Source organism: Chlorocebus sabaeus, chromosome 21 (assembly GCF_047675955.1).
Source record: "Chlorocebus sabaeus isolate Y175 chromosome 21, mChlSab1.0.hap1, whole genome shotgun sequence".
Lineage (NCBI taxonomy): Eukaryota > Metazoa > Chordata > Mammalia > Primates > Cercopithecidae > Chlorocebus > Chlorocebus sabaeus.
In genome coordinates, this window is record NC_132924.1 from 65,262,072 (window position 1) to 65,288,909 (window position 26,838).

Below are 26,838 nucleotides of genomic sequence, written 5' to 3' on the forward strand. Positions count from 1 at the left end.
CAGGTTTTACTCTTGATAGTTATGTTATTCAATCAGGACAGAAAATACAGGAGACAGGCATAAAGGGAAATATAGAAAGATTTGGGTTATATCTAGTATTTACCATACTAGAAATTGAACTAAAATATTTTAAATACAGGCAGTCCTCACTTAGCACAGCAGTACAGGACCATAACAATAACTCTGCAAGTTGAAACCATGCAAAATCATCTTTATAATTAAAAATTATAATTTTCCTGTGGCCTTTATAAATTTTTGTGAAAACATTAAAAACTTTCTTACAACCGGTTACACAGGGAAATGAAAAATAGTAAAACAGATTTATTTAGTACACTGTACTTTAAAACATTAGAAACATTGAGAATTCAAGTGTTCTACTTCTTTGTAACAAACTTATGAAGAGTAGTCTGAACAGTGCTTGCCTCATTCTTCTCATTTAGTGTAACTTAAGATACAGCGTAAGCCTCTTTTTCTGTCTTTTTGCAAACTGCCATATTTCTCGAACTAGCTTCCAATATGTTTTCCTTTACACTTTCAATGCTGTGAAACACCTCTGAGAAGCCCTTTAATGTGAAGTGTTCTGTCGGTGTCACTTCCTCTGGGACATTTTCATCCTTTCTGTTGCAACCACTTTCTTCATTTTTTTTTAAATTATACTTTATGTCCTAGGGTACATGTGCACAATGTGCAGGTCTGGTACATATGTATACATGTGCCATATTGGTGTGATGCACCCATTAACTCATCATTTACATTAGGTGTATCTCCTAATGCTATCCCTTCCCCCTCCCCCCGCCCCACAACAGGCCCTGGTGTGTGATGTTCCCCTTCCTGTGTCCAAGTGTTCTCATTGTTCAATTCCCACCTATGAGTGAGAACACGCAGTGTTTGGTTTTCTGTTCTTGCGATAGTTTGCTGAGAACGATGGTTTCCAGCTGCATCCATGTCCCTACAATATTCAACATTCTTTCCTCATTTTTACATCAACATTTGCCTCCACTAAGTTTCCTTGGCTGTATATATAGATTCTCTTAAATAGGAGAAATGTGAACATTCCCATGATCAACAATTCATTCTGTAACTCCCTTTATATTCATGCAAATCTCACTTTAAGCATTATCATTTTCCATTTTTTTTTTCTTTGAGACGGAGTCTCGCTCTGTCGCCCAGGCTGGAGTGCAATGCTGCGATCTCAGCTTACTGTAAGCTCCGCCTCACCAGTTCACACCATTCTCCTGCCTCAGCCTCCTAAGTAGCTGGCACTACAGGTGCCCACCACCAAGCCCAGCTAATTTTTTGTATTTTTTTTAGTAGAGCCGGGGTTTCACCATGTTAGCCAGGATGGTCCTGATCTCCTAACCTCATGATCTGCCTGCCTTGACCTCCCAAAGGGCTGGAATTACAGGCGTGAGCCACCACACCCAGCTATCATTTTCCATTTCTTTTCTGTACTTTCATCTCTGTAAATTGGCCAATTCACTGTTTTTGATTATCCATTTTCAGATGCATAGGGACCAATCCTAGGCAGACTTTGAAAGAAGTGATATTACTGGTGTCTGATTATGATGTGTATTTGTTAGTTACATAGTGGTTTGTGGACTAGAGAGCCAGTGGCAAAATGTGTATTTTATGCAACTACTCACAGCTGAGTTACAGCGGTAATTCAAATTGAAACCATGTTACTAGGTAGGATTGATGTTACTTAACTAAATTATGAAATACTGGAACCATGCAAAGTAAGAACTGCCTGTATTTATTTACCAACTATAAACAAATTAAATTCATTACATGCTACATAAAAATATTTTTATGAAAATTGCATTTTCCAAAAGAAAAACATAGCAAGAATAGCACTGTTTACATGTTTGCAAATATCTTTAATGTGTTTAATATAAGACAATTAGATTATATTACTACTTTTTTATTCAAGCTATTACAATAGTACACATTACGTAGCATCTGGAAAACTCCAGCATACACTTGTTAGAAAATGGGGATTTTTAATAAAAAAGACAAAGAAAATGACAATAATAATAACAAAAGAGAATGGGAATTTTAAAAGGCAAATAATGTCTTAGAATAGTTAAGAAAATAATTTTGACCTTGTGGACCTCTGAAAGCATCTGGGTCCAGAAGTACACTTTCAGAAATGCCACCCTATGGCATTCTTGTTGTGTAATGAAATAACTCTCCTATGAAAGTCGAATGATACAAATTATACACCATTATATATCTTTGGGATAATTGATAATATAATCACTCAAATAACTTTCAGTCTTCTTTGGTTCAGATGAATAATCCTGATTGAGAAATGCTGAGACAGATTAATGTTCGACTACACAGTATTATCTACAACAACAGCTGGAGATCAATGGAGTAAATTATCATGCAATAACGAGAAACAACATATAGGAAGTAACACTGATAAAATTAGTTTCTTGTACCTAAAGGGTAGTCAAGTTAGACAAATGCCAGATGTAACGCATACTAAATGTATAGAAACAAAAAGATAAAGAGAAACCAGATTTAAAAGGGACTTGAAAACTTTTATTTTCTATGTCTATCTCAGTGACAATACATGAGAATAATGCTGCCAATCCTTGGCAAATTTTTAATAAGAAAAATCAGTACAATGTGTAGGAAAAGGAAATGAGAAATGTTTCTAAAATGAATAAATAAAAAGCACACAATCTCCACCTCCACCTTTCACCTGAATACAAGGAAATTTCTGAATGCTTTTCTCTAATCTTCATTCAGTAGAATGGAATAAGAAAGCTAACTCTGCAACCAGATTGCTCAAGGAAGGAATAACCTACTGCTTATAATAATTACGCCATTTAAGATAGTAATGCACCTCCATAAAATAAACCGAAATTTATATTTGAAAACAAAATTAACAAAGTACTTAATTCATCAAAGATAAAAATCTAGGTTAGAACTCAATTTCCACCTTTAACAGTCGGATAAGATTTTAGTCACTATTGTTCTCCAGGAATAACACTAAAATTACCTAACAAACTATTTACTTTGTAAAATGTAGAGGGAAGAAGCAGCCATGGTTATTAGTGCATATAATTTTCATATCAAGAGACATATATGGATCAATCAGTAGTCAACAAAATGCACAAATATTTTTCTATGTTACCAGGTTACATTCTTACAGAAGATACTGTGTCATAAAAACATAAAATGTCAAATATCAGAGCACTGCATTACTTTAAACTCAACAGCTAACTAAAAACTAAAGTAAAAGCAAAGTCCAAATAGCCCAAAGCATATCCTTAGACACAATTTCTATGATTTTCAAGCATAAAGACATTTAAGGGTGAGAAAGCATTACAAAAATTTCTATTATATCAAAGTCAGTAATGAAGAAAAATAATGTTTTCCAGCTTTGCTTCATCATTTATATCCTGCTCTCCTCCCTCCAACACAACCCAGAATTTCAGAAGGCAAATCAATCCCTTAGAGTCTATGCTTCACTTTCAGCTAACCGACTCTTCCCACTCAATACTCACTTCTCTAAAATCATATAGCTAGTCATGAGTATATGCCAGAGTAATGAGCATCTGTCCTCCATAACACAGTAACTAAGATGTGCTATAAAAATCAAACCTGTAAAAAGAATTTTAATATATCTAAGAAATATCACACAGATGCTGAGCTATTTCCTGATAATGATGACATTAATATTAGTCATCTGTTTCCTAAAATGGAATGATTTTTGAATCATGAAATGACAATTTGATGAATGTCTAAAAATATCAAATCAAGTCCAGGTAATAGCTTTTACATAAAAATTAAAAATCAAAAGTTTACATAAAAGAGACTTACAATTAAGATTTTGAAATGCAGTTTCTGAAAAGTCTCTATTTAAAAAGATTCTCTTTCCCACCTTCAAAGTCCAAGGAAATTTTAGTTAGCTTAGAAATAAGAAAGAATGGGCCCGGTATGGTGGCTCAAGTCTGTAATCCCTGCACTTTGGGAGGCCGAGGCAGGTGGATAATCTGAGGTCAGGAGTTCAAGACCTGCCTGGCCAACATGATGAAACCCGTCTCTACCAAAAATACAAAAAATTAGCTGGGCGTGGTGGTGCATGCCTGTAATCCCAGTTACTCAGGAGGCTGAGATAGGAGAATCACTAGAATCCAGGAGGTGAAGGTTGCAGTGAGCCGAGATCGTGCCACTGCACTCCGGCCTGAGCAACAAGAGCAAAACTCCGTCTCAACCAACCAACAAAAAAAGAATGATTGTGACTAAAACCTTAAAACCTAAGAAAGCATGAATTACCTTTTTCCCTTTGTCAACATAGCAAGAGAAATGAGAGAATTACCGAAACTGTTTAAAACATATTAATTACATCCACATTACATTAATTCCTTCCATAGTTCATAGATTTGTAACATAATTATAATTTAAAATAATTTAAAAATTTTAAATGTGAGGACAAATCAAAAATAATTTTCTTAAATGTCTATAGTTTTTATTAGAAATTATTTTTACAGTGAAAATTCATTTTTATATTTAATGTTCTGCATTAATAATATATATATCCACATGTACACAGAGAGAATAAGTAGGAAAAAAAATTATATTCCTATCCCTTTACAACAAGCATATATTATTTGGCCATTTATCAAATATGCTTCAGAAAAAAATAAATGTTCAAATAAAATAGATTTTCTTATTATACCATGCTATATCCCGTTACATGGAATTATATCTGAAGATAACTAATATACATGAAAACATCTAGAATCATCACATTTCAAAACTTAAAAGGGCTCACAAAGGTTAAAGTCACTAATAAGAGTGATTTTTTAATAGAACGTAAGTATCCAAAATAGGAGACAGAGAACTCTCCACTATTTCAAACCAAATTTACAATATTCCTTATTATATGCCATTGCTTTTAGTAGTCTCTAACAGAGGGGTGAGGTAATTATCCTCTGCCATTAAAATAACAGTCAGCATCAATGATCAACAAGAAGATGGCTTCCAAGAGAGATGACATGATCCACACCAAACATAATATAAGCAGTGACTATAGGTGATAATAAGCACAATACCCAGAGATATCTGTTCACTGGAAGACCTATTTGCTCTCTTATATTTTATATCACAAACACAAGAGAATGTTTCGCAATCAACAGTTTGCAGGTCTGGGCACGGTGGCGCACGCCTGTAATCCCAACACTTTGGGAGGCCAAGGCAGGTGGATCATCTGAGGTCAGAAGTTTGAGACCAGCCTGGCCAACATGGTGAAACCCCATCTCTACTAAAAATACAAGTCAGCCAGGTGTGGTGGTGCACACTTCTAGTCCCAGCTACTCAGGAGGCTGAGGCAGAAGAATCACTTAAACCTGGGAAGAAGAGATCGCAGTGAGCCGAGATGGTGCCAACTGCACTTCAGCCTGGGTGAAAGAGCGGAAACAAAGAAACAAACAAAAAAAGTAATTTCCCTTCTTTTTTCAAATATTGTGAAACTTACAAATTCTCGGCTGGGCACAGTGGCTCACGCCTGTAATCCTAGCACTTTGGGAGGCTGAGGCAGGCAGATTGCCTGAGCTCAGGAGTTCGAGACTAGCCTGGGAAACATGGTGAAACCCTGTCTCTACTAAAATACAAAAAAAAAAAATTAGCTGGGCATGGTGGCATGTACTTGTAGTCCCAACTACCAGGGAGGCTGAGGCAGGAAAATTGCTTGAACCTGGGAGGCAGAGGTTGCAGTGAGCCCAGATCATGCCACTGCACTCCAGCCTGGCAACAGAGCGAGACTCCCTGCCCCCCACCCACAAACAAACAAAAAAAAGAATTCTCAAACATCATGTGTATTTTCCTCTTTATTTTCTACCTATAATTTTAATCTATTTAAAATATTTTATAATGAGAAAAAATACCTTTCACATATCCTTTAAGAAGAGGTCTACAGACTATTGTCCACAAGCCTAATGCAACTAGTTGCATGTTTTTGTAAATAAACTTTTATTGGAACCAAAAAAAGTTCCAACCATCTTCCCTGAAATTTGTACCCTGAAACATGAAACTCTCTTTGTGAATTTTATTATTTCAAAAAAATTTTACCCAATGTAAAAATCAACTTAAAAATAAAGGAAGAAAGCAGTGCCAGGTGTGGTGGCTCACACCTATAACCTCAACACTTTGCAAAGCTGAGGCCACAGCGATGGCTTGAGGTCAGGAGTTTGAGCAACAAAGCGAGACCCTATCACTATAAAGAAATTTAAAAATTAGCCAGGCGTGGTGGAAATAGGCTGTTATAGCAACTCAGAGGGCTGAGGCAAGAGGATAACTTGAACCCAGGAATTCAAGGTTACAGTGGGCTATGGTCATGCGTCTGCACTCCAGCCTGTGTAATAGAGCAAGACCCTGTCTCTAAAAAGGAAAATTTAAAAAATTAATAAAAAGACAGATGTGTATTTAAAATATTTTCTCAATCTGTACTGTCAAAATTTATTTTAAAAGAGAATTGCTAATCTAGACACTTAAGGATGGAAATACTCTATTATTAACATCTTGTATTGCTATATAAGCAGACTGATGACAGCAGATTGCCAAACATAAAAAATAACGTTAGAAGTACACTCTTAAAATAAAAAAGACAAAACTTTCCAAAAAGATTCATCTAAAATTAGTAAGTTATCAAACCAAGAAAACTTCCTATCTTGCAGCACACCAACATGGCACAAGTATACATATGTAACAAACCTGCACGTTATGCACATGTACCCTACAACTTAAAGTATAATAATAATAAATAAATTTAAAAAAACAATATCTCAAAAATAAATTGATTTAACCTCATATGAAAGAACTCCCAATTAAAATTATTCTAATAAAGAACACTTTATATACTTGGATTACATATCCCTTGGGAATCCAACTGTTCTTTACACAAGAACAAATGAAAATATTCAAATAGAATACTTTAACATAAGTGAGCTTTCTAGTAAGCTAGACACTAAAAGCAGCAATAGAACAATACGAAGAACAGAAAAAAACCATAACATATAGTGTTCATGGTTTATCAACACTAGAATGCTAAGAAAATGAAAGTTCCCAGTTTCTGTCTATGCAAACACACACATCAGCTGACTTGTATCACGGACAATCAAGACAGCACAGTATTAAAAATATATATATGCTTTGAAACCATATATATTTGGGTTTGAATTGTGGCCATGTTATCCTTAACTATAAAATAAATCTAATTTAAATAAAAATTATTATAATTAAAATTTCCATTATTAGTCATAAAGGCTGAATCTAATATTTTTCCTCCAAAAAGCATATTGGCCATGTATAAATTAAATATATTTTCTTATGTTAAGACATAGATGTTTTGTGGTAGATTTATTAAAATTTTAAATCGTTATTAGTATTAATTTTGAGATTAGACCTGAAATATAACAGAAGATTTGGTTCTGTAAATACTAAGATTTAAAAATCACAAAATCTAATGTTAAATACGAATCTTTGGGGGATATTGTTTTCCTAACCTCCTCTAAAGACAATCACCATCACTGGAGATAATAGACAATAAATCATTTTACCTAGCTAAAACAACAAAATGTATGCATTACATCCACTTTCTATCTTTCATAAAATATTTTCAAAACAGTATGTATTTTGGAGGATTTGTTTTTGAATGTGCAATCTAGTGTCAGAGTGAAAGAGGAAGGCGGGGAAGAAGAGCTCTTTCATTTAGTGCACATTCAGCTGTCGGCCAGCTTTCGGTAAACAGTAGTTACTGTGATTGTTTACTGTCGCCCCCAAATCAGAGTGCATTTTGTTGTTTTGGCTTGTTGGAGGAAGGGTGCTAGACAACATACCAAATCTAAGTTGAAAATCCTGAAAGGCCAGGAGCAAACTGTAGGTTGTTCAAGACTAACCATGGTTAAAACCCAGTCTGGATTCAGCACAGTCCCTGACTGGATGAAAGCAATCAGCTACTTACTGTATCTCTGGAGGAAGCTGAACACTAGTAAAGCAAAGTGGGCATTAACCTACACTATTGGCCATGGGTACTAGTAAACTGTTGGTGATATCTTTCTAAAATTGAGTAGTGCATTCCATCTGTTTACTCCACTGTGGTCTATTTCTATTGTATACTATGTTCTTATGAATACTTTGACACATAATAGTTGACAAAAGGGTAAACATGATAGTACTAAAAGCACAACAAAAGTATTAAAGAACTTAATAAATATTATGTGGCATTCAATAATTCCAGATGTGACAAAAGATAGGACTACATGACAAAGAAAGGAGTAAGAGAGAGAAAAAACAGACCATAAAAGAAGATATAAAGATAATTCAAAATTCTAAATTAATAAGAACTTTAAGATAAATGTGATTAACATGTTCAAGAGACTAAAAGAAATGAAGGACATAGGTAAAAAGATAGGTTTTTAAAATCAGAGGGTTAGAGTCTATTTTAAAAAATCAAATAAAAATTCTAGAACTACCTGAAATTAAAAACTCATTCAATGGATTAAACAGTAGAATAGACACAGCATAAGACATAATTAATGAACTAGAAAAGAAGTCAATAGAAAACATACAAGCTGAAGCATAAAGAGAAACAAGAATAGAAACCATGGGAAAGAATATGAATCAAGTGAGGCCTGGTAAATTTTAACACAATGTAATTGGAGTGTAAAAAGATAATGGAGACACACGTGGTGACTGATGCCTGTCATCCCAACACTTTTAGAGGCTGAGGCAGGACAATCGCCTGAGGCCAGCAGTTCGAGACCAGCCTGGGCAACATTGCGAGATCCTGTTATCTACAAATTTAAAAAAAAAAAAAAAATGGCTGGGTGTGGTGGTGCATGTCTGCAGTCCTAGTTACTCAGGAGGCTGAGTATGTTTTAAGATGAGGGGGAATAAATGGTTCTAACACTATTGAAAAAGCAGTAAACGTTACAATTTGCATTAGACTGTAATAAATCAAAGGTAACTGCCAGAAGAATAGAAATATATATAAACATATATAAAGAAATGGAATATATGACTCACAAGCTCACAAAGTAAAAAACTGGAATCATGAAATAATTGCAACTACAAAAATATTAATATTTAAGATGGCAAGAAAAGAGAAAAAAGCAAACATACAAGGAACAGTAAGATAGCTATAAATTCAAATATAATACTAATAACATTAATTAAAATGGGCTAAATAACTACAATACTAAGGCTATTAGACTAGATAAAATGCAAAATTCAATCCTATCTTACCTACAAGGACACTCTAAATATAACAGCCCAGAAACAGCAAAAGTGACAGTAAAAGATGGAAAAAGAGACATCATATGAACATTAATAAAAGAAAGCTATTATAATTGTATTAATAGCAGATAAAACAGACTTTAAGGTAGTAGCACTGTTAGAGATAATGAGGGACATTTCATGATGAAAATGAATCAAACTACTAGGAAGAGACCACAATTCTAAATCGCCATAAAACTAGTAATAAAACAAAATATTTATAGTAAAAATGACAAACCTAAAAGGAGAAACAAAAATCTGCAGTCATAGAGGTAGACTTTAACACATCTCTCTCAATACTAAATAGTATACAAAAAAACAAGTAAGAATACAGAGGATATGAATAAGGCAATTAAAACACTAACTTAACTGACGTATATAAATCGTGCAACCAACAATGACACAATACACATTATTTCCAAATGCATATGAAATATACGTTGAAATTAACCATATACTGCATCATAAAGCAAGCATCGACAAATTTTAAAAGCTTGAAATCTTTCAGAATATGTTCTCTGCACAACAGATTCATTCAAAATCAACAAATAAAAGATAACTAAAAAACCTTCAACTGTTTGAAAGTTAGACAGATTTTTAAATAAACAGGAGTCGACAGAGAAAATTAACAAAGTCCTAACACGAGTCGACAGAGAAAATCAACAAAGTCAAATGCTGTTTTTTGAAAAAGTTGGTAAAATTAATAAATGCCTAGCAAAATAAATGGGGAAAATGGAGATTATAATATCAGGAAAGAAAAATGGGAAATCACTACAGATCTTTCAAATAATAAAAAGACATTAAGAGGATATTAAGAAAAGTCTTAGCAAAAAAAAAAAAAAATTGACAATATAAATGAAATAGGTATGGTCCATGAAAAACCTACTGAAACTCATACCAGAAGACACAGGAAATCTGAATTGTTCAGTATTTATTAAATGAATTGATTCTGTTACGAAATGATTTCCCACAAAGATAATTTGCGGTTCACATTGCTTCCCTGGTGAATTCTTCCAAATGTTTAAGAAAGAAATAATATCAGTCTTACACAAACTGTTCTACAGAACAGGGGAGGGAAATATATACACACACACACACACACACACTTCCCAACTTGTTTTATAAAGCCAAATAACCTTAATGACAAAACCAGACAAGAACATTGTAAGAAAGGACAATTACATACCAATCTCTACCATGAATAAATATGCAGAAACCCCAAAGAAATTATTAACTCCCTGAATGCAAAGATATTTCAAAAAGACAATACATCACAACTCATTGTTTTTTTATTCCAGAGTGGTTTAACATGCAAAAGTCAACATATTTCACTATGAAAACAATAAAAGGGAGAAAAATCATGTTTATCTTGAAAGACAAAAAAAACTTAATAATACAATAATCAGCACCCATTTATGATAAAAATTATCAGCAATTTAGAAACAGAAAAGAACTAAGAAAAACCTACTGCAAACATCCTATTTAATAATAAACTTTTGAATGTTTTCTGTGACACTGCATTAGTGGTCCCAGCCAGTGCAATAAGACAAAAAAGAAAAGCCATAAAGATTGAAAAAGGAAGAAATAAAATAGGCAGATGACATGACTGTGTACTCAGAAGAAAAATTTTTAACTGCAAAAAATCTGTTAGAATTAATAAAGAAATCTGGTAAGACTGCTAGATATAAGACCAGTATTTTAAAAGGTCAAGTTTATATCGATAAACCAACAACCACAAGAAAATGAAAAGTTTTCAATGATTTCAGTTACCATAATACAAAAATATATCAAATATGCAAGAATAAATCTAATAAGAGATTTAAAATATCTATATATGCAAAACTACATTACTGAGAAAAATTATAGAATATTTAAACATGTAAAGAAATAGATTATGTTCATGGGTTGCATTTAAGTCTTAATATTACAAAGATGACAGCTTTCCCAAAACTGATTTATAGTATCAGTACAAGCTTAATAAAAATCCCAGAAAAAAATTTTAACAGAAAATGACAAGTTGATTCTAAAATTTAGTTTGTAAAAGGCCAAGAATAGCCAAGTTAATCTTGAAAAACAAAGCTAGAAAACTTGTATTACCAAACATCAAGGCATAATATAAAGTTATAGGTATTATTTTAGTATGATATTAGCTCAGGATAGACAAATAGACTATTGGAAAAAAGAAAGTCTAGAAACAGACCACAAATTATCCAGTCACCTAAGATAAATGTGATGCTTGAGTGTAGTGGAGAAAGTATGGTTGATACAGTTTGGCTGTGTCCCCACCCAAATCTCATCTTGAATTGTAGTTGCCATAATACCCACATATCATGGGAGGGAGCCGATGGGAGATAATTGAATCATAGTGATGGTTTCCCCCATGCTAGTCTCATGATAGTGAGTAAGCGCTCATGAGAGTTGATGGTTTTATAAGGGGCTTCCCCCTTTGCTTGGTTCTCATTCTTCTCTCTCCTGCTGCCTTGTGAAGAAGGACATGTTAGATTCCCCTTCCACCATGCTTGTAAGTTTCCTGAGGCCTCCCCAGCCCTGCAGACCCGTGAATCAATTAAACCTCTTTCCTTCATAAATTACCCATTCTCGGGTATGTCCTTACAGTAGCATGAGAACAGACTAATACAATGGTCTTTCCAATAAATGGTACCAGGTCAGTTGATTTTCCTTAAGGGAAATATTTAATCTTGACCCCTGTACTTCACACCATAAATAAACTACAGATGAATTGTTGATATAAATGTAAAAATAAAACAATAAAGCTTTAGAAGAAAAAAAGAATATTTTAATTACTTTGGAGTAGGCTGGCTTCTTAAAGACATTACAATAAACATTAGCCATGAAGGAAATGTATGGGCCATTTTCCAATCAGAAATTTCTATTCATCAAAACGTACTACAGAGTGAAAAATAAAGCCACCAAATGGAAGACATTTGCATTACACATATCCAAGAAAAGATTCCCATATAGAATGTACAAAGAACTACACAACTAAAATATAAACAAAAAGCAGAGATTCCAGTTGCTAAGTGACTTGAATTGACATTTCATGAAAGCAAATCTCCAAGTGGCCTACAGACTTACAGAAAAGTGCTTGACTTCATTAGACAAGCAAGAAAATGCAAACTAAAACCACTATGTGACACCCCAACAGACATACAAGATTGGCTAAAATGAAAGAAAATTTCAAGCATTAATTAGGATACAGAAAACTGGAACTCCTACACACACTGCTCAGTAGTATGAGTGTTGGTACAACTCCTTTTGAAAACTTTCATATTACTGAAGCTGAATATCTGCATGCCATATGACTCATCAATTCCACTCCAAGATAATATCTGACAGAAAAATGTACATATTGTCACCAAAATAAATATGAATGAATATTTAGTTAGTAGTAATCAAAAAGTGGAAGCAACTCAAATGACAATCAGCGACAGAATGGAAATATTGTGGTATATTCATCCAATGGAAAAAGACACAGCAATGAAAATGAACAAACTACAGCAACATGCAACAAAACAGATGAACCTCGCAAACATAATGTTGAACAAAATAAGCTAAACACAAAAAGTTATATACCATAGTATTCCATTCCTCTAAAATATTTAAAAAGGCAAAACAAACCATGGTGTTAAAAACCAGGAGAGTAGTTATCCTTAATATGGGTATGAACTACAAGAAAGCAAGGAGGAGGTCTTGATATTTGAACAGTTCTTTCTCTTGACCTGGGTGCTAGTTACAACATTGTGTCCTACCACAAAAAATGAAAGTTATGTTATGTATGCTTTTCTATATGGAAAGTATAAGTCAATAAAAATTTATATTAAAAGAATAGTGGCATAGTAGAGCTAGAAATAAGGCTAAAAGTATTATCACAATGTCCTACATATCTCGTAGAGGTTGACTACAGACTTGATACTAAGATTTCTAACAGCTGCATGAGAAAAATATGAAGTTGTCAGTTATACATTCATTTGTGTCCAGTAGATATAAATAAATCAATTGCTTGAAAATACAAATTGTTGGCACTAAACACAGAGATTTCTCACAGAAGTCTTCACAAAAAAGAAGCCCGTTTTGACATAATAATGTCCTTGACAACAACTTCAAGACCCTCTGTGACAGATTCTTATGATGACCTTCAATGCAGACTGATGGAATCTTTCCAATATACAACTGGGTAAAAGCAACTGGGGATAGAAGAGTGTGGAGCAATGCAGTCTACATACCCAATTCTCTCTGATGCTTTGGACTGACCCAGGGATATATTTTATAAACCTGTAAGAGGGAATAGAAGAGTGGGTAAGCTTCAAACATTCCCCCTTGAATATCATCTCTCAACTGAAATTTTGACAATTATCAAGCAGCAGAGTTAAAATAAATACCCCCTAGTAAAGGACTGGGGGATAGCTAGTCTCTGTTGTCAATTAATATGAATGCAGTTTGGTTGGGGGAAGAGATAATGACCTTTTGTGAATGTTGAAATGTCTACTTTAGGACTAGTAGTTTAAAAGAGGATCATCATACCTCCATTGTAAGCATCTACTAAATAGAGCATGAATAATCCTTAGAAATATTTAATAATACTGAACCTGCTTCCAAGGTATATAACTAATGCTGAATCCAAACCCAAAGTTCTACTACATATAAAATGACTAAAAGAGCTTTAGCCAAAAATATTATAATCACTATAGCCAAGGTATAAATAGTTTTATGAGGCATACTCAAGCAAATAGTAAAAAAAAAAAAAAAAAGGAAATCACTGGATTCAAAGTTTGTTTTTTTTGTTTTTTGTTTGTTTGTTTGTTTTGAGACAGAGTCTCACTCTTTCTCCCAGGCTGGGGTGAAGTAGTGCAATCTCGGCTCACTGCAACCTCCACCCCAGGGTTCAAGCAATTCTCCTGCCTCAACCTCCTGAGTAGCTGGAATTACAGGTGCCTCCCACCCCACAGCACACCCAGCTAATGTTTGTATTTTTAGTAGAGATGGGGTTTCACCATGTTGGCCAGGCTGATCTCGAACTCTTGACCTCAGGTGATCCATCTGCCTTGGCCTCCCAAAGTCCTAGGATTACAGGTGTGAGCCACCATGCCTGGCCAACAGATTTAAAGTTCTTTAAGGGATTATGCTGCAATCCGTATATGGTTGGTCTGCCCCCATCAAATGACATGTTGAAATTTGATCCCCAATGTGATGGTGTTGGGAAGTGGGGCCTAGCGGGAAGTGTTTAGGTAACCATGGGGGTGGATACCTCATGAATGGTACTCACCTCCCAGTAGTGAGCCAGTTCTCACTCTAGCAAGGCTGGACTGGTCTCAAGGGAGAATGGATCAGTTCCTAGAAGAGTAGGTTGATATAAAACCAGGATGCCCCTTGGGTTTGGTCTCTCTTCACATCTGCCTGCTTCCCCTTTGACTCTCTCCACCAATGTTTGATGATGCACAAAAGCCCTCACCAGAAGCCCAGCAGATGCTGAGGCCACAGTTCTTGTACAATCTACAGAATCGTGAGCTAAATAAACCTCTTTTCTTTATAAACTACCCAGCCTCAGGTATTACTTTATAGCAACACAAAACAGGATAAGACAGATTTTATCGTCATTAATATTCAATAACATTTCATATATCTGCATTTCTCCCACCAAGTTCAAGCATAGAATAGACAGTTTTTCTGATTAGTTAGCAACCAGAATGTTAAGAAGTTCAGAGTTCTAAAGCTCACTAAACTTAACTCAGGCCTCTGGGTGCTTTCAAAAATAAATAAATAAATAAACATTTGAAAAGTTTAGTTACATATTTTCCTAGGTCACAACAAATTATAATCGTCAAGTCAGAATGGGAAGTACAAAGAAAAGAACTGCTAGAATTAGAAAGAGTTGTAAGAAATAACAAATAACCTGATAGGAAGAAACAGAAGGATGCAAAAGCTTAAAGAACTCCAAACACATAATCTTCTGGGGCCATTTAGGCAAAAGCTCTACATGCCGCAAGTCTCCAAGGACAACCACTGCACAGTGGGCATAGTCATAGAGGCAGATTCAGAGCAAAGTCATCAATAAGGAGGATTACATTATTCTATGTATAGTCTTTTTCAAGAAGGCAGGGAAAAGTGTAATCATTTTTTTAAAAGCAATTCATCCAAAATATTGTAAATATTATGTGTTGTAGATTAAATTTGCACACTTAAATAAATCTCAGTTATACAAATCCTGCACTCCAAAATAAATGCTAAGCACTACAGTTTATGGACGATTTTAAACTTAACTCCAATATTAGTTATGTATAAAAATATAAGCTTCTCATTCCCTGACTATAATGGAAAAACTGAGCTGCTAATGTAATTTGAAATAATATTAAAGTTCTGAAATAATATCATGACCTATGGAAAACTAAGACTATGCATATGTTATTTAAAAAACTTGAATTGTGAAATCATCATTTGTCTCCACCACGCTTATCACACTACTCCTTATATTCCTCTTACTAGTCCTTCCTAGCCACAAAACAGGAAAATTATGACTTTGCATGGGAAGTTTCTCTTAAAAGCACTGACTTAAAAGTTTGACAAGTGTTATTCAGAAATGTTTATATGTGTATATTTTAATAATTTGCTCATAAGACATTGTTAAGTCATAGAAAGAGAATTTAGATTTTAATTCTCTGCCACCAAAACTAAAATCAAAGGAATATATAAGGTTTTCTGTAAACAATGAAGCTTATAAAGGACAGAAAAATGACTAATATCTGATTATGGATAAAAATGCAAGTTTTAAAAATCTGAAGGGCTTTAACAACTTAATTTTCTGAAGTTCTAAACGATAGAGAATATACAGGGAAAATACTAGTTGGTTCTCAGAGCCAAAGTCAAGTGTATGAATATTTTGAAGTTGTGTGTGTAAGATTTGGAGTCTTCAAATGACCTACTATCTCTTCACCAAAATCTATGAAAAATATGATAAAACAGTACTTATCTGATGAAATAAGGACCATGCAAATGTTTTTAGGGTATGACATGTAAATGTTCACTAAAAAAACTGACGAATTACATATACATACACATATACAATCACAATGAGCCAAAATTCAGTTCAGCTCTTTATCTATCTTACCTATCCAAACAACCCATTTTCAAAGTTCAAAACTATATACTGCACTTGAATAAGGCTTTAAATGTAAAGAATTGTGTACTCATATAATAAGACTTTAAACTTAACCTGAGAAAACACCTAAATTGTTTAAGGGGTAAGGTAAAACATTACTGTGTAAGTATAAGTGGATACACTAGAATGATATATGCTGGTGACTTTTTATTTTTTTGGTTTTGTAAATGGTTCAGTTTTTCCAGAACATCAGCAGAGAATTACAAAATGAAAGGCACAGTCCAAAATGTTTTTGTTTATAAAGAAAAATGGACATACCTAATTTAGCTATAATAAACATTTATCTTATTATTACCCTGCTCATATTTGGAAAAATTCAAAACTAAATATAAACATATTTTGCTTGCAGGCCATTATTAATTTTAGGCCTATAATTGAAGGTTGACAATGATCTAGTCCAATATTATTTTACAGACAACAAAAATGAACATATGGAAAGATTGCATGGCTTGTAAAAGTGCACACTAGTTAATGATAAAGTGAACCTAGAACCCAGTTGTATTTCCACCAAACCAACTTCCTTCCAACTTAAATATCAAATCATCTCTGATTTGAGATATAAAAATAAAAAAAGAGGCCGGGCGTGCGGTGGCTAACGCCTGTAATCCCAGCACTTTGGAGGGCCAAGGCGGGCGGATCACGAGGTCAGCAGATGGAGACCATCCTGGCTAATACAGTGAAACCGCGTCTGTACTAAACAAAATACAAAAAAATTAGCCAGGCGTGGTGGCGGGCGCCTGTAGTTCCAGCTACTCAGGAGGCTGAGGCAGGAGAATGGCGTGAACCCGGGAAGCGGAGCTTGCAGTGCGCTATGATCGCGCCACCGCTCTCCTGCCTGGGCAACAGAGCGAGACTCCATCTCAAAAATAAAAAATAAATAAATAAAAAATAAAAAAAGAATTCATAAGAGACATGAGTGAAATACCCAGGGTTTGGTGACTCTGGAAAGTAAACTAGCAATAAATGCATAAATGCTGCTTTATTCATTTTTCTTAATTTGTCATGCGGCTTCTTAAAATGTACAAATGACCTATAGTGACTTTCTTCCAAAAAGTAAAAGTCTTTCAGACAAAGCCTATCATATAGACCCCATTACTACACATGGATAATTTACATGCACCATCAACTATTTGGATATGAAGATCAGCCTTAATATTATCCATATAAATAACTATACAAATGAAATCCAGAGCAGAAACCGCAATTTATTTTAGCTATTACACTAAATCTATGTGTAAACCGTAACTAAAGTTAGCATATACTCATTTCACAGTAGAAAATAATAATGTAAATTACAATAATGAAAATGCAACTAATACAGAGAGTTGTCCCCAGAAATCAGTGTGACGTTCCTAAAATTTCTTAAAGATAATTTAAAATTTAATTTAAATAAAGTTGAAACACAAATCCGTTTCTTTTCAACTGTCTCTGATAAGGGCACAAATGGTCATCACATGATCTAAAGCCAGTCAAGATAAAAATGGAGAAGCAAAAGGAACAGTAGCCATCATTGAATTTATTCATTCAATAAATATTTTTTGAGTGTCAGATGCTATATCGAGAATTTGAAAAAAAAAAAAAAAAAAGACTAAGCAAAAAGCAGATAGAATCATTACCCTTGTGAAGTTTAACAAAAGCTGACAGAGCTTTTTATTAAATGTTACCCCCCAAGAAGCACTGTATATGTTGAAAGTACCCTTATTTTTAAAGCAGTTTTTAATGTCTGTATATTATGGTTAAGAAAATCAGCCTTGTTTATTGTTCCATTTACCCACTTTAAAAATATTTACCTATACTTTAAAAAACCTAACAGCCTATTTGTCTCAAAAAGTTACATCGTAGACAGCACAAATGGTAAATTAAACAGATGCCATATTACTTTACCATTTACAACTCAAAGTGCTGTAATAATTACATACATATATACAATCACAGTCAATGAAGAAGGTCTTCTTGCTAGATAAACATTTGTAATAATCCAGGCATTTTTTAAAAAGTCACTGTGAGTTAACTGCATTTAAGTCCTGGAATTATAATCTGTATTCCACTTAAGATGCTAGACACATTTTCACACAAGAAAAATAACGGAAAAATACGGAGAAATTGCAAAGGAAGAAAAAGTTTCATTATCATCTGATTCTTAAGAGGAATATCTTTAGGTGATGATTAGGAGTCTGATGGAAAAAAGTAATTTTAAAACAATGGTTCAGAGAAGTTCCTAAGAAATTGATGCTTAGGGTTTCAATTTTTCTTAATACTCAGACATAAGACTTAAAGGAAATATATCAGCATGTTAAAAACCAGTTTTCTCTGAATACTAGGCTTATTATAAACAGTAGTTATTTATTTATTTTTGATGGAGTCTCCCACTGTGGCCCCAGCTGGAGTGCAATGACGTGATCTCAGCTCACTACAACTGCCTCCCGGGTTCAAGCGATTCTCCTGCCTCATCCTCCGGAGTAGCTGGGATTACAGGCACCCCCCCACCACGCCCGGCTAATTTTTTGTATTCTTAGTAGAGACGAGGTTTCACTATGTTGGCCAGACTGGTCTCGAACTCTTGACCTCGTGATCCGCCCGCCTCAGCCTCCCAAAGTCCTGGGATAACAGGCGTAAGCCACCGCGCCCGGCCCAATATAATTATTCTTTTACTGTTTCTATATTTTTCTGAAGTAAGGAAATACTACATTTACCGTTATAAAACATTAAGGAAAGGCAGGCCTTAGAATAAATAATTGACATAAAGACCAGGTATCCTCCACAGTCCCACTCTTAATAACAACTGCAGAGCCAGCACTAGCACTGTAGCTGAAAAGTGGATAGTACACACACGCTCACACACACAATGGCTGGCATGTAGTAGGCACTCAACTAACATGTGTGAAATGAAATGGGTGAAGATAACGTAAACAAGCCAAAACAACGAAATGCACTCTGATTTGGGGGCACCACAGTAAACAATCACAGTTACTACCACTTTATCAAAAACTGGCTGACAGCTGAATGGGCATTAAATGAAAGAGTTCTTCCTCCCTGCCCTCCTCTTTCACTCTGACACTAGATTGCACATTCAAAACAAATCCTCCCCCAGCCCCGCCCCAAGCTCTACCCTCCGATACCTCCAGCACTGGAACTGACACAAAGTCCAGGGCTGCGGCGGTGTCCAGACCCGGGCCCCTGTCCAAGGAGCTGCGCGCTCACACACTCGGCTGGCGCAACATAGGCGGGGGCACTGGGCGGCAGCCCGTCATGCCCGGGACCCCCCAGGGACCCGTGCGCAAGCCTAGAGGTCTCAGCCCCGGCCGGAGGCTGGTTCCCCTCGCCCTGCGCTGCCGTACCTGCACACGGTGATGAGGTTCCTCCTCTCCACCGCAGCATTGCGGGAGCTCAGGCTTTTCTTGCCGCCTCCACCGCCACCGCTGCGGATCCCGCTCAGGCCCCCCAGGCTCCGGGAGGCCATGGCGGGCTTACCCCCGTGCCCCTTTTGTCTCGTGCCGCCCCGCAAGCCCCCCACACCTGCTTAAGGGTGTTCTCGCTCGGTCCGCGACCGTGGGGGCGCGGGAAGAATGCAGGAAAGGAGCCTGGAGGAAGGAAGGGTGTGGAAGACAGCAGGGACTCGCACCCGGGGACTGACGGCTAGCCCTTGGCACCCGAGCTCCACACACACGCACCACCTCCGCCCTCGGCGCGCCGCCGACTGCCGGGCTGCGCGTGCGGGTCGGCGTCGGGTGCTCTCCTCCTTCCCGAGGGACCTCAGCAGACGGCGCGCGCGCGAGCCCGTCGGCCCCTCACGCCCAACCACCCACACTCCGCAGCCACTCGTGCCCCAGCCCAGGCGGCAGCAACTAGGGCCCCGGCCTCGCGTGCGCAGCCCCACCCTCTCTGCGCCTATCAAATCAACGCTACCCCCGCCGGATCCAATCGCGGCACCGGAGGGGCGGGGCCGGCCGCGCGAACTTTTAAAGCAGCGGGCTCAAGCCCCGCCCCGACGCGTGGGCCGCTGTCAAGACGCCGGGCTCGCTCTCGCAGCCCGCTAGCTGCAGCCAGTAGCCACGCAGGCTAGCCGCGGGGATTGTGGGATGCGGGGCCCCACAGTGCTAGGGGCAGATTGCCACCCCTTGCCTGGAGCCAAGCTTTAACGGCTGATACCTATTTCCATGGCTGCCGTAGCTTCAGTGTCTGCCTAGAAAGCAGCGCGCCGGCTCCCACACCCGATCCTGGGCCTGACTACTAAGAAGGGAGGAGGGTTCCTTTTGTCCTGACGCCCTCCCAGGAGCTAATAAACAGCAACACAATGGCCTGAGGAGAGTGGGGGGAATTGCTCGTAGAATCTCCTTGGCGCGTGTGGTGGCGAGATTTCTTGACCCTCCACACCATGTCGCTTTCACCTCAGCCTCCAGCGCAGCCCGCCCAAGGAGGAGCGCGGTGCCAGTGTAGAGTCTTCTGGCGTCCTGGGCCGTGACTCCGGTCCGGGACTGGGAATAGTAAGCCCAGGAACGACGCGGCCTCGGTCCAGACGGGCTGCTCCCTCAAGAGTCCTGGAGCGCCCTCCTCAACGCGCGTGTTCGGAAGCGCCCCCTTCCCAGAGCTTCTCACTACCCTCCTGCAGGAGGGTCCTGGCTTGGGCCAAGTCCTCTGACTCACCTAAGCCTGCTGTTTACCTCCCTTTGCACCAATATGCCCAGATTTTAGAGTGCAATCCTAAATGACTTACTCTCCCTGTGGGACCTAGCACGGTGCTGCACACAGAACAGGTTCTCAATAAGTGTTTCTCAAATTTAATTTGAAGTCACATTTGACATGATTTTTACTGAAATTTCATGGCTTCAGTGGCTCCAAAATCCATGTATCTTCCACCTCTGGTTTTGAAGTTTCTGTCAAAGAATGTTATAGAGTATACAGTTTTGTGTGGCTCTCTCTTTTTCTTATATAGCATCCCTACTAATGCAGGACATACTATTACTCTTGAATGTCTTAACAACACACGTTTGTGTAATAAAGCTGTAAATTCCTGATTTCTGAGGTTTTTAAAGTTTAAAAATCTCTGTTTAAAATAATCATCTTTTTCAGCTACCATATCTAATTTTATTCTACTATTCTGTTTAGTAGAATAAAAATATATGGGCCAGGCGCGGTGGCTCACCCCTGTAATTCCAGCACTTTGGGAGACTGAGGTGGGCGGATTACGAGGTCACGAGTTCGAGACCAGCCTGACCAACATAGTGAAACCCCCATCTCTACTAAAATTACAAAAATTAGCTGGGTGTGGTAGCACACGCCTGTAGTCCCAGCTACTCGGGAGGCTGAGACAGGAGAATCGTTTGAACACGGGAGGCGGAAGTTGCCGTGAACCGAGACTGTACCAGTGCACTCCAGCCTGGATGACAGAGTGAGACTCCATCTCTCTCTCACTATATAAACAAACACACACACACACACACACATATATACACACACACACACATTCCTCTCGCTATATGTATATATAATGTCAGTCTTAACTAATGTGCTACCATAAATATTCGTTCATACATTAAAATTTTAAGAAAACAATTTAGTCAGACTTTACACTTTATCTTTCAAGTTAATAAAAGCAGGGGAGTTTTCTGTATATGGATGTTTGTGACTAGTCAGCGCACTTCTTCCAGAGCATTACTTGTCTACTCTCCTGTGACACAGAGGCTTATAAAGAGTTTTCTTCTCCTAGGAGCTACAACTTAGCTTGTCTCTTCTTGATAGTCCAACAGTTTGGGTTCAGAATTAGCCATCAGGAAACAGATGCACTGGTTATGCAGGCAGTCTCAGCAAAATATTTGCACTGGCAATGACAAATACTACTCAAATTAATGTTGTTATTATTTAACCACAGATAAAACTGCAGAAGGAAAAGAGTGGAAAGCCATTAGTTATCAAGAAAATTTCTAAAACCCCATGCTTGGGTGTGTCGTGAGTGGGGGAGAGAACACACATGCCTCTGAAGCATTTATCAAGAAGATAAAAGTGAGTGATCATGACAGAACGAGAAAAGTGAGATGTTACTATCCTCAAAATTGACTTCTAGCCTCCAGTACATTTTCATATTTGCACTGTGAACTATGACTGAAAACTTAGTAAAACCGCATCTTAAATGATGAGGTAATAATGTTATTTTTCAAATGTCACTCTTAGCGGGATTTAGTTGACATATTGGTACTTGCTTACCAAGACTGCTGTAAACAAGCTGTGTTTTTGTTTTGTTTTGTTTTGTATGTATAGCGTGTCATTACACTGCCACACGGGGGCCTTATTTGATAAGACTTTTCTCACTTATCCTAAGCAGTATGTCCTGGGTCTCTTTCTCCCTCTAGATTACTAATCTGGATATTGTCAATCAATTTATTCAGTACACAGCATAATAATATTATAGAGCTCCATGAGTTCCACATCACTTTTTGGACTTCTTTTGGAACCTATTTCAATTTTTTTTTTTATTTAAGCATTGCACAAAGGTTATTCAAAGATTTCACAAAGATTCACGATAAAAATTTTGAAAACAGTAGATACATAAATAAACTTACAGGAATTCCGTAGAACTGAATGGGCAGAACATACCCATTCACCATTTTCCCAACTTCCTTCTTCTAATCGAAACAGACGAAATTACAAGTGCAACATATAAAATGTCCTCAAATATAAAATACTATAAAATGTAAATATAAAGTGCTATAAACCAGAGAGATTACCAAACCATAGTTTATTCTAGTCTCAGAGAAGTGGACTTTTTAAATATGCCATAAACCCAGCATCTGTACAGAAGAAACTAGAAACATTGAAGATGTAATTTTTTAAAATTTTTATTTTACTTTGACGTCAGATGGGTAATATGCTGACATCATAACGAGGATTGAGTGAGGCACACCTCACTCAATGTGTGTGAAAGCTCAGTCATCACGCTTATGAACCACAAATGGATAGATACAAATTTTTTCAAATCCACAAATCAAGCATCATCATAAGCAAAATCAAAAGCAAATGAGACCGAGAAAACATTTTTAAAACTCAAATCATAGACAAAGAGCTAATTTCCTCTATAAAGTACTCCTGCAGATCAATAAGCACTGTTTCAGTGGCACAATGAAGGTGAAAGCCAAATTCCAGTGAGTAAAAAAGTCAGTGGGAAGTGAGTATCACGCAATCTTAAAAAGTTGTGAAGGGGGAGAAAAAAAGAGTGGTGGTGTGGAGGAATATTGAACAGAAGGATGTTGGTGTTTTATTGCTATTGTGTCATTATTTTTCACAGAAGTGACTTGAGCATATTTTAAAGCTGATGCAGTGAATCTACTGGGAGGGAAAGGTTAGTAATACAAGAGAGAGAAAAAAACGATCAGAAGTGAGCATGAAGAAAATGGATGAAAATTGCTTTTAAAAAAAGTCCATTTGAGAGTAAGTCAAGAGAAGCAGAACACTCAGGGGAGATAGGGGTTTCTGCTGAGAAGAGGAAGCGGAAAGACCACTCCAAAGAATTGGAGAATGCAAGAAAGTATTGGTCATAGAGCAAAAGTTCCAGAGAGCATCATGGAAGGGAGTGCAGACAGCGTCATGGGCAAGGAAGCGCAAGGCATGCTCATTAATAGGGTATGGATGGTGAGATGGGTACTACAGGCTATGATAGACGCATAAAGAGGAGTACCTTGATGGATCTCATGAACTGTTCTTTGAAAAAAGTCATTGGTTAAAGGCTGATCGAAACAAGGTGGATGTGGTCTTACAGTCTCTTTGAGGAGGGCAAATACTGACCCTCAGTTCAGAGGATATTTTTCTTTTTAAATTTTGTATCATGTAGAAGGGCGTTAACAAACTAGAAATTATATATAAACTCCAGACATTGTATGGATTGCATCAATTAATCGTGAGAACCATTCTCTAAAATAAGTATTGTTAATATTCTCCCATTTACATACAAGGATACAGAGACTTGGAGACATTAAGTAACATATAGAAAGTCACACAGTAAACGGCAGAGCCAGGATCGAAATCTAAATCATTAGATAGAAAATCTATTATTTTTAAAATTTATTATTTTAAAGACACAGGGTCTTACTCTGTGGCCCAAGCTGGAGTACAGTGGGTAATCATAGCTTACTTCAGCCTTGAACTCCTGGGCTCAAGGGATACTCAAGGGCTCAGCCTCCTGAGTAGCTGGGACTACAGGCATGCACCACCACAGCTGCCTAATTTTTTTAAATTTTTAAAATTTTTTATTGAGACAAGGTCTCACTATGTTGCCCAGATTGCTCATGAACTCCTGGCCTCATATGATCCTCCCTTCTTGGCCTCCCCAAGTGCGGGGATTACAGGCATGTACCACCACAACTGGCTCATAATCTATTGTTTTTTCTAACATGTTTCACTGCCTTTTTGAGAAAGTAACTCCAGATGAGGCTTAAACACAAAACTCCCATATTGTACACATGGTTCTTAAGAATCAGGAAGGATTTTACACACTGATCAACTGTGTCACTCATGGAATGTAGTCTCTAGATAATTCTGGAGCTCAGGCTTTCATTTTTTATTCAGAAAGTGTATTCTGAATCAAAAGATATACACAATTTTAACCACAAATTAAATTTTTTCCTAGAGATGTTTTACCAATTTACATCCTACTAACAGTACGTAAGTTTTCTTACATTCTTGCTCACTCTAGGAACTATTGTTCTTTTTATTGTTTTTCCACATAAGTAAAGAGCAATATCTTTTTGATATTTTAACTTTTTTTATTAGTAATGAAAATGCACATTTATTTCATGTGCTTATTATTCATTTATGTTTTTGCCTGTTCATGCCCTTTGCCCATATTTTCCAACAAATATTAGTCTTCATTGTAGTGGCTCATCATCATATTTGTTTATTGTATGTATGGCAAATACTTCTCCCAGTTCGTTGTTTGCCTTACCTATGGTGTGAGTTATTTATAAAGAGATGTTTAAAATATTTTATATAAATGAAATTCATCAATATTTTCCTTTATTGGTTTTTCCTTTGATCATTTTAGAATAGCCTTTGCCACCTCTAAGTTTATATACTTTATGGTTTCTTTTTTATATCAAAAATAGTTAAGCTATTTGCACTATATGAAAGTATGAAATTAGGATATAATTTCAGTGTTCCAATGATTAACCATGGTCCCAATTCTATTTATTAAATGATTCATCTTGGCCTTACTGCCAATATTAAATGTATTATAAAATAATTAAATAGCAAGGTTGCATTCCAATAAAGAATTGTGCTCATGATAATAAATCCATAGAAACAGCTAACATTAGTGTTTCACAACAACTTTTTTTCTGGATAGGTCTCCAGACATACAAAAGAGAAAAATGTACTTAATTTTACCTAAATCGGTTTATTCTACACACAGTCAATATATTTTCTCATCAATATGTTACTCTGTGTTTGTATTTGTTTATAATATTTTGTTTCCTATAGAAATTTTGAATTTTTATGCAATCAAATTTTTGTTTTTTTTAATAATTTCTGGTGTTCACACAATGCTTAGAAAAACTTCCATATGCTTAGATAATACGAATGTTTACCAATTTTTCTGTAATATTTATTTTTCTTTTTGCATTTGCATGTTTGATATTTATAGAACTTATCGTTGTGTAAGAGTCAATTGGTGAAAGAGCCTAATCTTTCCAAACAGTCAATAGTTATCCAATGCTAGTATCAAATAATGCATCCTTTCCCACTGATATAAATGCTACCTTTGTCAGGTACTAAATGTATACAATTTTATCTACTGCTGGATTTTCTATTCTTATCCATTGATTTATCATTTATGAGCTAGTGGTACCAAAATCTAATAAGTGGCAAAGCCTGGTAATTATTTTTAACATTTTGTAAGGTTAGTATTCCCCAATTGTTCTCTCTCAGAACGTTCTTAGGTAATTCTGGAATATCTGTTCTTCCTAACATAAGAATCATTTTGACACATCCTTCCCACCAAGAAAAGCCTATAGGGATTCTGATTAAAATTGCTTGGCATTTATAGATAAGGTAAAATTAACATCTTCCCAATATTTGCAATGATCTAAGATGACAGTGTGTCTATTTCTTCATGTATTTTTTTTGGTTTTGTTTCACTTGGTGGCATTTTGTAGTCTTATCGTGGAGTTTCAGACTGATATTATGAGTAGGGTTTTTTGTATCAGTAGGGTTCTTTTTTCCACTTCCTAAATAGTTACAGTATTTACACAGGAAAGCTATACATTTTTGCACAATCACCTTTTAACATGTATTTTTTGTTTGTAATAGATTTTCAGATTCTATTGGTTTGATTTTTATGCAGTCAAATTTTTGTATTTTTAACTTTTATAATTTTTTGTTTTCACATGAAT

General features: G+C 36.4%; 1 protein-coding gene and 1 non-coding gene across 9 annotated transcripts in view; both read right to left on the reverse strand.

Moving 5' to 3' along the window:
• RUNDC3B (RUN domain containing 3B) overlaps positions 1-20,324 on the reverse strand; it is a 182,891-nt gene extending 162,567 nt beyond the window's left edge. For 4 of the 8 annotated variants that reach the window (XM_007982295.3, XM_007982296.3, XM_007982293.3 and 1 more), the window contains exon 1: positions 19,801-20,324. In XM_007982295.3, coding sequence (XP_007980486.2) covers positions 19,801-19,922 — 122 coding nt within the window. In that variant the 5' untranslated portion in view covers positions 19,923-20,324. Of the gene's footprint in view, positions 1-13,532; positions 13,554-19,800 lie in introns of those variants that run through there. The other 4 variants (XM_007982298.3, XM_007982297.3, XM_007982294.3 and 1 more) reach the window with 2 other exon arrangements.
• Positions 20,325-23,309: 2,985 nt separating this feature from the next.
• LOC119626349 (small nucleolar RNA U13) lies at positions 23,310-23,414 on the reverse strand. The gene has a single exon (XR_005242526.1). It is a non-coding gene; the product is annotated as a small nucleolar RNA U13 (small nucleolar RNA).
• Positions 23,415-26,838: the final 3,424 nt, after the last annotated feature.